Source organism: Benincasa hispida, chromosome 6 (assembly GCF_027475165.1).
Source record: "Benincasa hispida cultivar pf3 chromosome 6, pf3_genome.v1.1, whole genome shotgun sequence".
NCBI classification, from domain to species: Eukaryota; Viridiplantae; Streptophyta; class Magnoliopsida; order Cucurbitales; family Cucurbitaceae; genus Benincasa; species Benincasa hispida.
Window position 1 is genome coordinate 19,571,631 of NC_143483.1, and position 18,577 is coordinate 19,590,207.

The 18,577-nt window shown below is 33.2% G+C and overlaps 1 protein-coding gene across 1 annotated transcript; it reads left to right on the top strand.

The window, feature by feature from the left end:
• The first annotated feature begins 10,054 nt into the window (after positions 1-10,054).
• LOC120079500 (WAT1-related protein At1g68170-like) lies at positions 10,055-18,359 on the top strand. Its single transcript, XM_039033704.2, has 7 exons — positions 10,055-10,325; positions 11,231-11,293; positions 13,295-13,411; positions 14,553-14,814; positions 16,503-16,661; positions 17,855-18,006; positions 18,117-18,359. Exons 1-7 carry the CDS (start codon positions 10,147-10,149, stop codon positions 18,226-18,228), a joined length of 1,044 nt encoding a protein of 347 aa, XP_038889632.1. The 5' UTR covers positions 10,055-10,146; the 3' UTR covers positions 18,229-18,359.
• The last annotated feature ends 218 nt before the right edge of the window (positions 18,360-18,577 follow it).

Genomic DNA, 18,577 nt, shown 5'->3' on the forward strand with positions numbered 1-18,577 from the left:
AAAGTGGACTATACCCTTACAACTCTCTTCAACGAGTTGCAGACATTCCAATCCTTACTGAAAAGTAAGGAGAAGGGAGGTGGGGCAAATATTGCTTCATCTTCAAAGACATTCCATAAAGGTTCTACCTCAGGAACGAAGTCTGCACCTTCTACTTCTAACACTACCAAGTTGAAGAAGAAGAAAGGTGGTAAAGGGAAGGGGAAGACACCTGCTAACCCACAACCTGTCACCCAGCGAGGTAGGCGTCCAACGTCGGTTGACAAGGAAAAGTGTTTCCACTACACCCAAGATGGGCACTGGAAGAGGAATTGTCCTCGCTGGTTAAAGGAGAAGAAGACGACCAAGGCTAATACAAAACAAGGTAAATATGATTTACTAGTTTTGGAAACTTGTTTAGTGGAGAATGATGATTTTTCCTGGATTATTGACTATGGGGCCACTAATCATGTTTGTTTTTCTTTTCAGGGGATTAGATCCTGGCAGCAGCTGGAGGCTGGTGAGATGACAATGCGAGTAGGCACCGGGCACGTCGTCTCAGATGTGGTAGTGAGAGGAGTCTAGTTGACTTTACAGAAGAAATTTCTCATTTTAGATAATGTTTATGTAGTTCCTGAGTTGAAAAGGAACTTAATTTCTGTAAAGTGTCTGATACAGTGTAAATATACTCTTAATTTTCAATTGAATAAAGTGTTTATTCATAAAGATGGAGTTGAAATCTGTTCAGCATATTTGGAAAATAACTTGTATGTGTGAAGACCGTTAGCAACGAGTTACCTCCATAACATAGAGATGTTTAAAACTATCATAACTCAAAATAAACGACAAAAAATTTCTCTTAAGGAAAATGCCCAACTTTAGCACCTTCGATTAGGCACATCAATCTCAATATGATTGAGAGGTTGCTGAAGAATGGACTTCTAAGCAAGTTAGAGGAAATTTTTTTACTGGTGTGCGAATCTTGCCTTGAGGGCAAGATGACCAAAAGAGCCTCTAGATTTAGTGCATTCTGGCCTCTGTGGTCCGATGAATGTGCGAGTCAGGAGAGCCTATGAGTATTTCATCACTTTTACTAATGATTACTCTAGATATGGGTATGTTTATTTGATGTAATGGAATTCTGGATCCTTTGAAAAGTTCCAAGAGTTAAAGGCTGAAGTTGAAAATGCATTGGATAGACGGATTAAGACACTTCAATTGGATCGAGATGGAGAGTTTTTGGATTCGGGGTTCTAGAACTATTTGATCGTTTTCCATCTCTCAACACCGGGTACTCCTCAGTAGAATGGTGTAGCGGAGAGGAGAAACATAACCTTGTTGGACATGGTTCGGTCGATGATGAGTTACGCTTCCTTACCAGACTCGTTTTGGGGTTTTGTAGTGGAGACTGTAGTGTATATACTCAATTGTGTTCCTTCCAAGAGTGTTGCGAGAACACCTCTGGATTTGTGGAATGGGCGTAAAGCTAGTTTGTGTCACTTCTGCATATGGGATTACCTAGCACATGTGCTTGAGGCTAATCCAAAGAAATTGGAACGGTTGAGGTTGTGCCTTTTTGTAGGCTACCCAAAGGTACATGAGAGGGTTATTTTTATGATCCTACGGAAAACAAAGTTTTTATGTCTACGAACGTTACCTTCCTAGAGGAAGATCATATTAGGAAGCACAGTCCACGTAGTAAGATCGTGTTACGTAAGCTTTCTAATGAAACTACTGAAACTTCAACAAGAGTTGTTGAAGGGCATATTTCATCAGGAAGAGTTGTTAATGATAGTTCATCTGGTAGGTCGGTTCCATCTCAAGACTTGAAGGAAGCTCGACGCAGTGGGAGGATTACGAACCCACTTGTTCGCTATCTAGATGAGAAGGTGCAAACCTTCAAGGCTCAACTTATGGCAAAGGGTTATGCCCAAGTGGAGAGAGTCGACTATGAGGAGACTTTCTTGCTTGTTGCCATGTTGAAGTCAATCCACATCCTCCTGTCCATTGCCACTTATTATAATTATGAGATTTAGCAAATGAACGTCAAGACTGTCTTTCTGAATGGTAATCTTGAGGAGACCATTTATATGATGCAGCTCGAGGGATTCATAACCCAAGGTCAAGAGCAAAAAGTTTGCAAATTGAATCGGTCCATTTATGAACTGAAACAGGCATCTCGATCTTGGAACATTCGGTTTGATACTGCAATCAAATCGTACAACTTTGACCAAAACGTTGATGAGCTTTGTATCTACAAGAAAATCATCAACAGTTCAGTAGTTTTCCTAGTGTTGTATGTAGACAATATCCTACTCATTGGAAATGATGTAGGACTACTGACTGCAGTTAAGAATTGGCTAGCGACCCAATTCCAAATGAAAGATTTGGGAGAGGCTCAGTTTTTTCTTGGTATACAGATCTTTCGGGATCGAAAGAACAAAGTGCTAACGTTGTCTCAGGCATCGTACATTGACAAGATGTTGCTCAAGTACTCGATGCAGAACTCCAAAAGGGGCCTACTGCCGTTCAGGCACGGAGTTACTTTGTCTATGAAAATGTGTCTTAAGATGCCTCAAGTGGTTGAGAAGATGAGACAGGTCCCATATGCATTTGTCGTTGGCAGTTTGATGTATGCAATGCTCTGTACTAGACCAGACATCTGCTATGCTGTGGGAATAGTCAGTAGGTAAGTCTAATCTAGGATAGGATCATTGGACCACAGTCAAGAACATCCTCAAGTATTGGAGAACGAGGGACTACATGCTCGTGTATGGAACTAGGGATTTGATCCTTACTGGATACACAGATTCTGGCATTCAGACTGATAAGAATTCTTGGAAATTAACTTTAGGGTCAATTTTCACTCTTAACGGAGGAGTAGCAGTGTGGTGAAGCACTAAGCAGGGGTGCATCGCCGACTCCACAATGGAGGCCGAGTATGTAGCGGCTTGTGAAGTTGCTAAGGAGGCCGTTTGGCTCAGAAAGTTTGTGACAGATCTGGAAGTTGTTTCAGACGTGTCTAGGTCCATCACTCTCTATTATGACAATAGTGGTGCTGTGGTGAACTCCAGGGAGTCCAGAAGTCACAAGCGCGACAAACATATAGAGTGGAAGTATCATCTTTTCAACGAGATAGTGCATCGAGGGGACATAATAGTCACGAAGATCATTTTGGAGCACAACATTGCTAACCCATTTACGAAGGCTCTCACGACTATAGTTTTTTAAGGTCACCTTCAGAGCAAGGGTCTACGAGACCGGCCGCGGCTGGACTAGGGCAATAGGGAGATTTATGTATTGGGCCTTAGTGCCCTAGTTTATTGTTTTGTACTAGTTGTTTTGTACAGCTCACTAACTTTAGGACAAGTGGGAGATTGTTGGGGATGATGTCTTAAACTCTCGTCGGGTTCTTAGTTTGTAAACAATGTATTGAACAAACACTTGTGATGTAATAATATATGATATTTTCTTCACTATTGTATATGGAACATTGGATGTTTTAATTACTTTACCACAAACCAATAAACTAAAATCCCTGGTTTTCGTTGTAACTTAAGCATGTATGTGGAGACATACAGGTAGATCATGCGTTAAGTGATAACCAAAATGATCTATTGTATATGGATATAGGAGGGAAACCTTATCCTGGTAATGCTACGGATGCAGTCTGCTTTGTAGAATAGTTACAAATATCATGACTTGCTATAGATGGTCTAATTCCGATCATTCATATGGAGACATGCGAGCAGGGGTGTCCTATACAAAGGAGTTTGTATAAGACCGAACCACGAAGTGTTATAGTCTCGTTATATAACGCCGTTCATGACAGGGACTTCACTTTACTAGGATGACTATAGGTAGCATGACCTCAATCTTAAGTGAGTTGGGAACTCCTGCCTTTGAGGGCGGTTCTTTGATTTTCATGGGTGCGAGTGGCTAGATTGCCGACTCAAACCTACCACTTTGGGATTCGTCTGATTTTGGAGCTGGAAACTCAACTACATAAGATAGAATTCACTCCTTCCCCGAAGCAGGGGTAAGTAGATAGGTTGCTCCCTTAAAGGCTGATTTCGAGGTTTGAATGATGTGGCACCACACACCTTCTCATGGCCTGAGAGGTGTCCACACATAGTAGGACTATGTTGTATTGTTCATTAGAGGGATCAATGGTACTTAAGGAGTTAGATGTAACTACAAGAGAAAAATGATAAATTAGCCCAACTGTACTTACGAGTATCTATGATGGGTTACCATACTATTGATTGGTTATATCCAATGGACACAAATATATTTGTGGTGAAAAGAGTGTAGCTATCGGTCTTTAGTGGAATGCCTGTCAGTTAACGGATGGTGGATCTCGTGGCTAAAGAGTTTAGTCAGCTATTCATGTATCGTTGGAGCTTCGAGCCATAAGTCCATAAGGTCCCCTTGGTAGCTCAATGGATTCAAGTTAAAAATCAGTTTTTGGTCAATTTGAAGTGTTCAAATTGACAAGAGAGAGTTCGATTATATATGATATGATGGAACTGGTTAATTATATATGATATGGTTGACATGATGTATGAGATACATTAATTGGAGGAAAATGATATAAATAAGATTTATATCTAGTGGAGGAGAAAAACGACGATGGTTTATATGTTGCATATGATGTGATATTAAACTATAGGTTATAAATATAATATGATTATATTTATTTTTTAATTAAACAATTATGAGATAATTGTTGGCAATTTTTTCTCTATAACCGAATGAGATAGTGGGAGGTTGCAATCAGTTTTCGTAACTGAAGGATAAAATGAAAATGGTTTTCATTTTGCAAAATATCAGATAATCGCTTCATGTTTGAGTACTCTGCCTATCGCCTAGCAAATGAAAGCATAGACGATAGCTCAAAGTTTAATAAACGATCGTGTACACACGCGCTTTTCCTAAATGATCGCATAGTCTTACCTAAACATTCATCTAGCTTTTTCTAAGCGACTGCGCACCCGAGTGATTTATAAATGATCGTCTAAATGATCAGCCCCTTTTTACTACACGATCGTGCACCTTTTACTAAACGATCAAGTAGTCTTCTATACTATAGACTTCAGATATCTCTTACTTGCTTGGTCGAGGTAAACGATTGGTGTTTCCTCCTCCCCTTTACCAAATCTAATAGAGCCCACACCTCCTGGATTTTCACTCCGAGATTACCGAGGTTTTCGAGTGGTTGTGTCTTTATTTCTGCCTGTTCGTGAGAAGTTCATTTGGTGGTAGACGACAGCGAGATTCGGTGCACAATAGCATTGACTATCTCAACGACAACGAGAGTTACTGGCTTGATGAGAGCGAGATTTAAAGAGAAGAAGGATTCTTCAACTGGTATGTCTCTTGTCCCTTTGTTGTTTAAGTTTCTAAGCATGTCGTAATTTTTTGTTAAATGCATAACTTGTATGTTTGTTAGTGAATGCGGTATTTCTATCACAATTAGTTTGGAACGATCTTGCTTCCACTCAGAGGTACTCTTTGATAAGAGTTCCATCATGAACATCCATCGCTCTAATTCCCAACATCAAACCATGGTCAGAAGAGACCCCTACTTCGATCTCTTCATACTAAATTGTGGCCAGGAGAGACCTCTACGTCGATCTCTTTATTGACCGACCTATGTGCATGTGGTGTTTAGTGAGTACTATTAAAACCTTAGGTACATTTACTCGAATACCTTCCTTACCTTCAGTATCTGGCTCACTTAAGCTATTGAGTTCTCAAAGAGTATTAACAAAAATAGTTTTTAAATATAGCATAGAAATCTCTTTAGGATACATTCCCTACCTTCAGTATCCATTTTCATTGTGTTTAGAAATACCAACGCATATACTTCGACAACCTTAGGTATTTAAAACATAGTACATCAAGCTTCATTAAACATTAGCTTTAACCCTAACGCATGCTTCAAACTTTTTAAAACAAGTTAGCTTAAATCATGTTAAACTAGCTTGTAAAAACATTAGCATACGTTAGACATGAAAAACATACTTGAAAAACTCATACATTAGTAAACATCATGTGTTGGTCATGCTTTCAATCATAGAAATAAGTTGCTTGAAATCACATAAAAGCTTAGCATGAGAATAATGTTGCAAAGCATAAACTTTATCATTTAGAAACATTAGTCACTCACACTTGTCCCAACCCTTAATGGTTTATAGACTTCTTCTAGCTCTTCTCAGCCTTAAATTTTTTAGCTCCAAACTCGATCCCTACAGCTTTTTATCCTTCGAACATCATACCCTGTCAAAATTACTCGAATTCCAGACCAGTCGTTTCTTCCTACAATTTTACCTATTTCCCTTCACATTTAGCTCTGACATCCTTCAAAAAACTATTAAGAAATGAGTTAACTTACTAACCTCAAATTTTCAGCTCAAAATTTCTTGTGGTTTAGTCAGGAGCTTTTGATCTTTGAGCTACTTGCTTATCCTTCCGAAACAGTTGCCTGCTTGTTCAACAATTTCCAGATTCAATTTCCAGAGCAAATAACTCGAATTTCAGACTTCATCATAAGAAATTTCCTTCTACAAAGTTGTTTAGAATCGAGTTAGCAATATCTTAAAATTTCAGCTTGAAATTTCTCATGGTTTGGTCAGGAGCTTCTGATCTTTGAGCTACTTGCTTATCCTTCCCAAGCAGCTGCCATCTTATTCAACAATTTCCAGATTCAACTTCCAGAGCAAATAACTTGAATTCCAGACTTCATCTTAAGAAATTTCCTTCTATAAAGTTGTTTAGAATCGAGTTAGCAATCTTACCTTAAAATCAGCTTGAAATACTTCATGGTTTGGTATAGAGCTTCAGATCTGCATTGTTGGCACTGATGCACCCGAGACTGGACCTTCCGGCAGATTCTTCACTTTCTGGCATTTTTCCTTCATGATCTCTCTCTGGTCATCCAACCTCTAAAACTAGACTTCCTCAGCTTTCCAATGACACCAAAACTCTCAGATAGCAAGAGGAAAGTGTCCAAAACAAGCATTAGAATTTCTCTCTTCCTTTTATACCACCAACTGCCCTTACTGCATGAAATCTTAAGTTGCAACTTCCCCCGCTAATGGATTTTAAGGCACAAGATAAGCTAGTTGTTAGGTTAAATGGTGCTTAAGGTACTAACCCAACCTTAACTCCCTCATTAGCGCTTTACTTCAGCTTGTCATGCCTAGTCGCAACATCACCATTGCTAACGCCCAACTCATCACCTAAAGCTTCTCACATGGCCAACACTTAGACAATTTTAACTCGTCTAAATTTTCTAATGCCAAATTCATCACCTAAGCCTTCTTTCACACCAAGGCTTCCTTCAAGCTTTCATACTCAACCAAAATTTATACTCCTTTAACCACACATACTTCACACGAGGCCTACCAGAACTCAAGTTTCCTTTTTCACATTCTTCTTTCCTTGTTTCCTACATTATGCCATAATTTCACCTATCGCTTACTTAGCATTATAATCACATAACTATCATACTTAGGTAGGAAAAATAGGATTGGGGGTTTACATCGAACCTTTAACTTCTATGGATGAAAGTCATCAAACCTTGGGGTTCTTCTCAATACAACTAAGGAAACTGTCTTTTTGCATGGCATTCATTATAAATGTCATCTGGCTAAACTGAACTTTTATGTCCTGGATAACTTTCCCATGGCTCATTATAGTACTCTCCAAGAAGTTTGTCCAACTCCTTGACTCCTTAATAAATTTTCCAAATAATTCCTCTACAGATGGTTTCTTCTGAGTATGTGGTTAAGAAGCAGAAAAATCTAAAGGGACCTGCAAAACATTTTTGGTATTACCATATGAAATGTTCTCATGATTACGCAAACCTGGATGATAGCAGGTACGTTGGTGTGTCTGATATGAGGAAAACTAAGAAGACTAGTGTGATCCTTGGAATTGATTAGTCTGATGCACATAATTGGCCTGTTCAGAGTTTGATATCTCCAACGATGGGTTTGTATTGTAAGTCGCCATCTTAGCAATTTATTGTTGGGTTCCTGTAGACAAATGACTAATTGTATTAATTAAGGAAGCCAATTGTACTTTTAAAGAATTTGCTCCATCGAGTTCATAGATCCCCGCCACTTTAGATGTGGACCATTCTATTGGCCAATTATAAATGGTTGCAATCATATCCTCAAGCAATGCTTGAGCTGCTTCAGCAATCTTAGAGAAGATGGAACCACCTACTGCAGCATCGAATATAGATATCGACGTGTTGGTCAGTTAGTTGTAAAACAACTAGATTTGAAGCCAATCAAGATATACATGCTAGGGACACTTTTTGCAGTAACTTCTTATATCTCTCCCAAACCTCAAACAATTCTTCATCTTCTTTTTTCCTAAATGTTCCAATTTCAGTTCTCAACCTGCTCCTTTTTTATGGTGGAAAGAATTTGTTGAGAAAAGCTTGAGCCAATTCATCCCAAGTGGTTATGCTACCTTGTGTAAGAGATTCTAACCAATCTTTTGCCTTGTCCTGCAAAGAAAACGGAAACAATCTTACATGAATAGTATCGTTAGAGACCCCATTTAATTTTACCGTTATGCAAATCTCCAAGAAATCACAAATATGTTTAAATGGATCTTCATTCGATGTTCCTCTAAATGCACCATCTTGCCATTTAATTAAACTAGGCTTTAATTCAAAATTGGTTGCATTTATCAGAGTCTCAGCATTCCCAGGTTGTGATACAGGACAACCAACTGGAAATAATCTCTTATGGTCCTTGCGTTCACTTGTTTTCCCATAGTTGCAAATTTAACTCTGAAATTTCTCTTGAGTCTTCTTAATATCTGCTCGGTTTTTGGATCAAGAGGCAAAATGTCAAATCGACGATTTGTCGCATACACCGAATACTTCAGACAAATAATAATAAAAACAAAATACAACCTAAATTAAAACTAGCTTTGACAATATTAAACAAAATTCCTATTGTCAATCCCTGACAACGATGCCAAAAACTTGATAACACGCAAGCGTACATATCGCAGTTAGAGTCACGAATGGAGCTTGTGGGTCCCATGACTAAAAAACATCAATTACATGTCTTAATATCTTGTTAATTGTGTGTTCCAGGAGTCCCAGTTACTCTCTTTATACTTATTGATTTTTTTATAATAATTATCTTTATTATTTCCCCCTATAAAATGAATAAAATTGGTATGTGAACTCTTAAAATTGTAGTAGTGTTTAAGCTATAGACTTCCTCACACACTCCTTGGTATATTAGGTGGTGCATGCATCCATCATCTCTGATCACATCACTACTCTTGCCTTTTGGCATGGCCAACCAATAGGCGACACATTTCATCACTACACTTGTCCATGCATGAGGAGTCACATGACCAACGAGTTGTTGTGACACTTGACATTAGATTCTTCCCTATCAAAACATATGGAAAATTATCCTATTCTTTTAAACTTTTACTCTCGAGGGAATCACAAAAATCATTCCTGAAGTACGGTAGTAATTACAATTACATTCTCAAACTTTCAATTGTAAAAATTGAACCGTCAACTTATACAAATGTTAAAATTAGACTTTCAAACTTATATAATTATAAAAAGTGTAACAATTGTACATAAGTTTTAGGGTTCAATTTTTATCATTTTGGGGTCCAACATCTACAACTATCGTAAGTTTGAAGGTCTAGTTTTAACCCTAATATCGATTTGAATGATTAATTTCTACAATTGAAAGTTTGAAGGTATAAATGTAACTACTATCATATTTTGGAGTGGATTTTGTAATTTAAAAAGGGAGAGAGAGAAAGGGAGAGAGAGAATAAAAGGTAATGTCAATAAAAATTGTCATTAGATAGAAGAAAGAGAGAAGAAAAGTAAAAGTAAAAGTAAAAGTAAAAGTAAAGGAGGGTGATATAGAAGGTAAAGGCGGCTCAAGTTGGGGAAAGGAATTGGAAACATATACTGTCAAATGAAAGAGATTTTAGCTTTTGTTGTACGCACATTGAACCAATCAAAGTTGTGTAGATTCTTTCTATACGTGCCAATTACCTCCTTTCTTGTACTATATTTATTACACATAAAATAAAATTGAGAAAGCCAAAAAGATCAAGAAAGATCTTCAAGTCAAAACTCTTGAGGATATACATATTATTATGGTGATGGGGTTAAAAGTTGGAGTTTTGGTGATGATTTTTGTGCAAATCTCGTATGTTTTGATGAACGTAATCTACAAGTTGGCTGTGGAAGATGGGATGAATATGAGGGTTTTGGTTGCTTATCGTGCCATGTTCGCGGCTGCTTTTATGCTTCCTCTTGCTCTTCTTTTCGAAAGGTTTTTTTTTCTCATTATATTTCTTTTAATACAATAATGGTAAGGATGAAGATTGAACCTCCAATAAGATAGAAGACCATGCTAATTACTGTTGAACTTCTCGCAGTCCTACTTGATTAATTAAAGTTCGTCAATACATATAAATCTAGTATTTATCTTAGCATACGCACTAAGGAGAGGTCTTTTAAACGACCATTAGTTAAAGTTGTCCTAATAATTTTCTTTATTTTACACTCATTGAATTATGTAAATATTAATTCAACTTTATATCTTCTCTCGAGCCCAAGATTTTAATTACAAGTTCAACTAATCCACTAAAAGTATGAAGAAGAGAAGATCTAACTATCTCTCAAAAAAAAAATCTAACAAGTAAAGCCATCCACAGATTCATTTAATGGAGAAGAAATAAATAATAAACAATAAAAATATAGCGACTACATCAATTAAGAGTTGTCTAGGCAGTTCATGAAGCCAAACAAAGAACAAATCCTAAAGTACAAAATCATAATGAAAAAAGCAAAAAAGACGAAAGACGAAAGACAAAAGACAAAATCCACATGTCTTGAATTTTGATAATCTTCCAACAAAGAAAAAGAAATTTAGGTGTTACGCTGCACCTATCTTTGTACAACTCACTTAATTTCTCGATCTAAATTATAAATATTTTAAAAAAATTGAATTGTTTTTTATACCATATATCTAATAAAATAGGGTTGCACAGGAATAGGTATGTCCATTTAATCATTGCTACTTAATCTTTGTGGGATATCTGATTTCTTTGTCAAAATTATTAATGTATTAACTAGTTGAGTTGTATACAAAACTATGTCAATAATGTTAATTAGAAGTAAAGATATATCATATTAGAAAATAGTCTGATGCTTAATTATGAATGAAAACTGCAGGAAAAGCCGACCAAAACTTTCGCGGGTGACAATTTATCAAGCATTTCTTTGTGGATTATTAGGGTAAGTTTTCAAATTACACTTCTTATTATGTGTTTTTATTTAACTATTGGATTTTGAGATAATTTTACTAGCTAAATAATATTAACTAGTGAGATAGTTGGCGGGCATAAACATAGTTAAATTGGTTCGGTATGAATTTATATTATTAATGCCGAGATTTGAAGTTTAATCTCTTATCCACATATATTGATAAAAGAAAGGAAAAAAAAAAATACTAATGAGACCGTTCTAGTTATTTGAGTTATTTTACCTTCAACTTGTTTAGAAGGATAGTGAAACTAATGTTTGAGTTAGCTCAACTTTTTATCCTTTGAGAATTGCTTTTGGTAGCATTCTTAGTTTTTTTTTTTTTTTTTTTTTAACGAAAAATTGACATGACACCTATTTTTTAATTATTTTTTCATAAAAAATTTAATAAAATATAAGTTTGTTTTCAAATAACAGTTTATATCTCTTTCCCTCTTGTTCTCATTCCCTATTCTTCTCCTTCATCTCCTTCTTGAATTTTCTTTTGTATGGACAACTTAAATTTCACACGAAAATGTCGATTGACTCGAATATTGAGACTAACCTTTGATGAGTCACAAACTACTTGCGAATGAGTGAATAATCCCCAATATTCCTTTGCATTTATCTAGTTATGCATCACGAGTTGATTTAGATCTCGAAGTGACTGAACAGAGTATCATGATTCGTCTAAAGAACTTTTCAAATATGTTCATTCTTTTGTGTTATTTTGATTGGTCTCTGTATCTTTTTTCTCTATCGTCACGATGTGTAATGAAAGTCGTGATGGTGTTGTGCTTAAAACCATTGTGAGATCAATGGCAAGATAAAGTCATTAGAATATGTAAAACACGCATTAAAAGTTTGTTGTGATTCATGATATAACATGAAGAATAAGATACTAAAAATTTGCTATAGAAAACCATATTTTTCAATAGCAATTCGATAATAACACTGGAATACAAGCATATTCCAAATGATCTAGGGTTCTTATTCTTGGTTTTTCTCGTTTAATATGGTGGTTGGGGAAGAATTGGAAAGAGAGAAGAAAGAATAAAAGAAAGAAAACTATGTGTTTGGGAGTGATTCTAAAATGGTCAAAATCATTTTAAAAAAATATTTTTAATAATACAAAATCAATTTAATAGTATGAAAATTGCGTTTAATGAAACATTGAATTGATTTTGAGTAATTAAAAATATATTTGGGGTGATTTTAAATATGAAAAAAAAATAGGTTAATTATAATCATATCAAAATCACTCCAAAATAGTTCTCGGCTGATATTGAGGAGTAAGAAGAAGTTGAGTAAAGAAGAGAGAGTAATGAAGTTTTTTTAAAAAAAAAAAAAAAAAAAAAAAAAAAACCTCTTTGGCGAAATCCTATTCTTCAACATAAAAGAGTTCTTTCCCGTCTGGAAAAAGAGCTTAATGAAGAGCTTACTTTCATACTCAAGGGATGAGACTGTCCTTCTGATACTAAATCTGATACTCTTGAATCCGTAAGTCTTGTTGCTGCTCTGTTCTCCGGAGCTGACTCGCACACACTCCCTTTAAAAAAAAATCAATACACCAAGCACTACGCTTAGATTTATTGGATTTGTTGTTAAAATATCAGTATTAAATCCGAAAGAAGGATATTTTGTAAAAAAAATCATATTCTATATTTTGAAAGCATACATATTTTTTTTATTCTAAAATAATGTTATGGTGTCTACTACTGTTACATAATTAATAGATAATTGGAGGGTGGATCAAAGGTGCTACCAAATTAATGTCGAGTTTGAAAACTATATATGGAACCTAAATACAACCTAATCTAAATCTTAGAGACCAAAAGTATAACTTTTTTTTTTTCTTGTCGTCTTTATTTTTTGATACTTCTTTATATATCCTACCATGATTTGGATATAAATAAAACAACCCTATATAATTCAACGATAATTTACATGTCATTACTTTTGAGATGTTATCAACTCAAAGTTAATTATATACAGGGTAACACTTGCACAAAACTTATACATTGAAGGCCTAGCTTTGACCTCTACAACATTCGCTGTAGCTGTGACCAATCTCAATCCTGCATTTACATTCATCCTTGCAGTTTGTTTTCGGTAATCCATTTTTTCTTTAGTTTCCAAATGTGGTCTCGTTTTTTCCCTTTTAATTTACCCTATGAGACATATAATTAGATCATCAAACTTTAGAAAATTTTCATAATAAAAATGTGTTTGGTTAGTTGATTTGAACACAAAATTTTGAATACAAAAAAAATTATGAAATAGAAAAAAATTATTGTAATCTATCTTAATTAATAACATTATTTGGAGATATAAACGATAGCATGTTTAAAAATTAGATATTAGAAGATTGTTGAAAGATTGTTCAATGGTATATTTTCATAAACAATAAAATATTGTAATGCTAACTAAATAAACAAATCTCAAATATTATTAATAAAGTTTTAAATTACAAGTTTATAAATGAAATTGCATGTTTATGTATAATAAATGCTTAAATCATCAAAATACGTTTAATGGGTCCTAATGACTTTTAAAATTATCAAATAGGTCGTCCTTCAACATTCACTTTTCTACAAAATTTATGTAAAAATCTATTAGATATAAACTTTAAATTTTGTGTCCACTACGTTAATTAATGAGTTTTTCAAAAGAAAAAGTTAAATAAGTGAATGATATATTAGAAACAAAATTAAAAATTAAATAACTTATTTTTTCATAAAATTGAAAGTTATTAGAAAACTTTAAATTGAAGTAGGTATTAGAAATAAACTAAGGAATATTTGGACCACCAACTTTAAAAGTTGATAGAATTAGCTATTATACCTCACCCTGTATTTTTGGGTTCCAATTATAATACTTGATTTTTCCTATTATTATGACTTACAATTAGCTAAAAATATTACTATTTCAAATCTTTATTTATTACCATCTTTATTATTTGTCACCATATTTAATATTCAGATTAAAAATGGTATATATCCTCAACACAGACTATTTTAATTCATATTAAAATAGTCAGTACCTCAAACAAAGACTACCGTAACTCACTAAATATTATAGGAAAATTATTTCAAATATTTACCAGATATAGAAAATTTAAATTTTAATAAGTGTCTAGCGTTAATTATTAATAATTCTAAAATTTTGTCATATTTTATAAATATTTGGATTTATTTTTCTATATTTAAAAATCGTGTGATGTATGTACTTATTAAATGTACGTTGGGAATAGGGTTGAGAAATTGAGGGTGGGAACGATGGGAGGGAAGGCGAAGGTTGTGGGGACAGTGGTGGGGATTGGTGGGGCCATGATTTCTACATTTTACCAAGGCATTCAAATTCAGATCCCCACCACACATTTCAACGTATTGCATCACAACCCGGCCCCACAAGTACACGTGGCATCATCTTACGACTCCTTCACCCGACGCCTCTTGGGCTCCATCTTTGCTCTTGCCAGTTGTGCGGCTTACGCACTCTGGTTGATAGCCCAGGTTAATTACTCCAAATTTTGTATCGTATTTCACAACATTCCTTCAATATTACTTTCGGTTTAAGGTTTCGCTCAAATATGTTGTTAATACCTCTTCAAATTTTAATATGAAAAATTATTTCAAATGATAAAACCGTTGAAAATATTTATAGGATATAATAAATTTTTGAATTATCAATGATAGATGTTCTGATAGACTTCAGGACTATTTGAGGCTCAACATGAGATGGTATATCCTCACATCCTATATCTTCTTAGTGTTTGGAGATCTATTATCCTATCTCACCGATTTTAATTATTTGTGGGCCCATTTTCGGAATGTGTTTCGTATCTTACTGTTATATTTCTTCAGTGTATCATATGCTTGAACATACTTGATCATACTCGATCAGAACTCCCCAGACATCAGAATTTCCTACATCCTATATCATCTCAGCGTCCCAAATAGCCCCGTTCCCACATTCTATATCATCTCAGTGCCCCAAACAGTCCCGTTATCCATGTCTATCAGTGTCTACGTTTATCATCGATAGTTCTAAAACTTTGCTATATTTTGGTTCATTTTTCTATATTTGGAAACGTCTAGCCTTTTTAATAATGTCAATTAGACAAACTATTTAATTTTATGATTAATAAATCTATTAATTTTAGATAACTTAGGTTTTGTTTGATAATAATTTTATTTTTAGTTGCTTATTTTTGAAAATTAAGCTTATTAACACTAATTTTACCTCTAAATTTTTTACTTAACTACTTTTTACCAATAGTTTAACCAAGCCAAATTTTGAAAACTACAAAAAAGAGTTTTAAAAAAAGGTCGTTTTCAAATATAGAAAAATGAACCAAAATATTTACAAAATATAGAAAAATTTTAGAATTATCAATGATAGATGTTGATAGACACTGATAGACTTCTATCAGTGACATTGATAAACACTGATAGATATCATTGATAGTTCTAAAATTTTGCTCTATCTTGTAAATATTTTCAACAGTTTTACAATTTGAAATAATTTTTCTTTTAAAAACTTTTTTGTTTTTGAAATATGGCTAAAAATTCAACCATTAAGAAAGATGTAAATCATTGTAAGAATCGGAGGAAATAGACTTAATTTTCAAAAACCAAAAAAATGAAAAATGAAATAGTTACCAAATGGACGTTTGATAATATCAATTTGGTTTTCGTGTTTTGAGATTTATTTCATTTTAGTTCGTGTATTTTCAAATATTTAAATGTAGCACTCTATTTTCAATAAGTCTTCCAATTAGTTCCCTACAATTAGTTTAGGAATAAAAATTATGGCCAAGACAACACTTCAATGAACATTTGCCATGTGGCAATTTAAAAAAAATATATTTATTTTTATTTTTTAATTATGCAAGAAAAATGGAATGCATAGGAAGTTGCATCTATACATTGCGTATTAGTTTATGGTTAATTTTTTAAAAGGAAAAAAATTCTCTATCGACATTCTTCCAAGTACAATACTTTTGACATGTTAATGAAATTTGTTGTAATTATTTTATAAAGTTAGATAAAAATGAACTTCAAACTATCGATGATAGCTAATTATAGATTTATTAAAGTACGAGGACTAAAATAAAAAAAATGAAAAAAAAAGAAAAAAAAAGAAGAAGAATGAGAAGAAACAGAAGGGGATTAAAGTGAGGTTGGTAATATAAATGCAGGGAAAAATGAACGAGTCATACCCATACTATTACTCAAGCACTGCTTTGATGACGGTCATGGGGTTTCTTCAGTCGCTTCTTCTTGCAATCTGCACTGTTAGGGATTGGAATCAATGGAGGCTGGGCTTCAACATTAGGCTTCTTTCTGCTGCTTATTCGGTATCCCTGCACTTCGTTTCTAAGATATGGATTTATAATTAATCTTAAAAAACTACTTTTGGTTGCTCACTTCCTATTAAAAATAGTTTAAGTTTTACGTTGGGTTAGCTCTATCAGAAAGTCATTTAGAAACATTCTTAACCTCTTTTTTCTCTTCAATTAAATATGTTAGAATCACTTTTAAAAACACGTTAATTTTACGTTTACATTAAAAGCAATATCCTACTGGCTTTTAAATTCTCCTAAAATTCGGTATTATTTTTAATTTTTATATATTTCTCATCTAATCAAATTTTTTTTTCTATGAGTTAAATGTATTATTCTTTTTTATAAAAAAAATATCATATTGATATATATTTTTTTAAGTAAAACTATTTTCCTTAATATTTAAAAATTAATATATAACAAACAAAACTTATCATAGTAAATAATTATTTAAAATTATAAATTACAAAAAAAAAATTAAAGAAAATTGATGATAAGACTATTTTAGTTATGAGAAAAACTTAAAAAAAATAGTTTTTAACAACTTTCTTTGGTTTTTAGAATTTAGATAAAACCATTTAAAACATTGTGTGACATAACAAATATAATTTAAAAAAATAAAAAAATAAAAAACGGAATTATTATAAAATGAGACATGTAGTTTCATAATTTTACATTATTTAGGTTTTCTATACTTTGAAAATAATAAAATTTTGGTAAAAAAAAAAACCCTTTTTTAAGCAAATTGGTCTAAAAGAAAACTTTAATATTTAATGATTTGAGTTTTGTATTTAAAATTTTTCCAGTCCTACAAAATTAAAATAAATTCTTGTGTCAATTTTTATTAGATAACCATTTGATTACTATTTATAATTCCTAAACACCTTTGATCGAATTACTTAATCAATTCATATATATGTATAAAAGAAATTTCATTCAATGTTAACGATATTTTTTAAAATATAGAAATTATATTGTTACAAATTTTGAAATATAATACTAACTTTTCACATGTTAAAAGTTAAAAAATTAAAACATTTTCAAAATTAAAAATTCAGGATACTAGTTTAGAAAAACTTCAAGAACTCAAAACATGTTACATATATGAATTAATTTTAATAAGTACTATATTTATATTTATATTGACATTTAAAAAAAAAAAAAAAAAAAAAAAAAAAGACTACTCTCTTGTTTCCTCTTTTTGGTAGGGAATTATACCATCAGGAGTAGTGATTGCATTTATATCTTGGTGTCTTACCAAAAGAGGGCCACTATTTGTGTCGATCTTTAACCCGCTTGCAATTGTTGTGATGGCTATAGTTGGTTATTTAATTCTCGATGAAAAATTACATTTGGAAAGGTATGTGCCACATCCTCTCTCGAGCTTACCTCCTCAGGTGTTACAGTAATTTCAACCTTTAAAATCGGAAGTAAATGTTATATATATGTGTGTGTTTCCATTGATGGCAGTATATTAGGGGCAACTTTGATTGTTTGTGGATTGTATATGGTGTTATGGGGTAAGAGTAAAGAGGTGAAGACTACAATAACATCATCTCAAGACCTTCAACAAACAGCCTAATGTTCTCTAACACTTGGAAAGTAGAACATTTACTAGCAAACTTGCTAAATGTATGAGGTCATGTTTTTAAATATTATGTAACTAGTAGGAAAAGTATTATTCCTAATGAGTGGAATTTAAACTCTTTAACATGGCTTTTGTCACGTAGGTTTGACATGTTAAACTTAAGAATGTTAAGCCTCGTTTGACGATCATTTCGTTTTTTGCTTCTAGTTTTTTAAAGTTAAGTCTATTTTCTTTCCATTTCTTACAGTTACAATGATGTGCATCTTTATTAAGTACCATGGTTAAATTTTTAGCCAAATTCCAAATATAAAAACAAGTTTTTAAAAACTATTTTTTTTAGTTT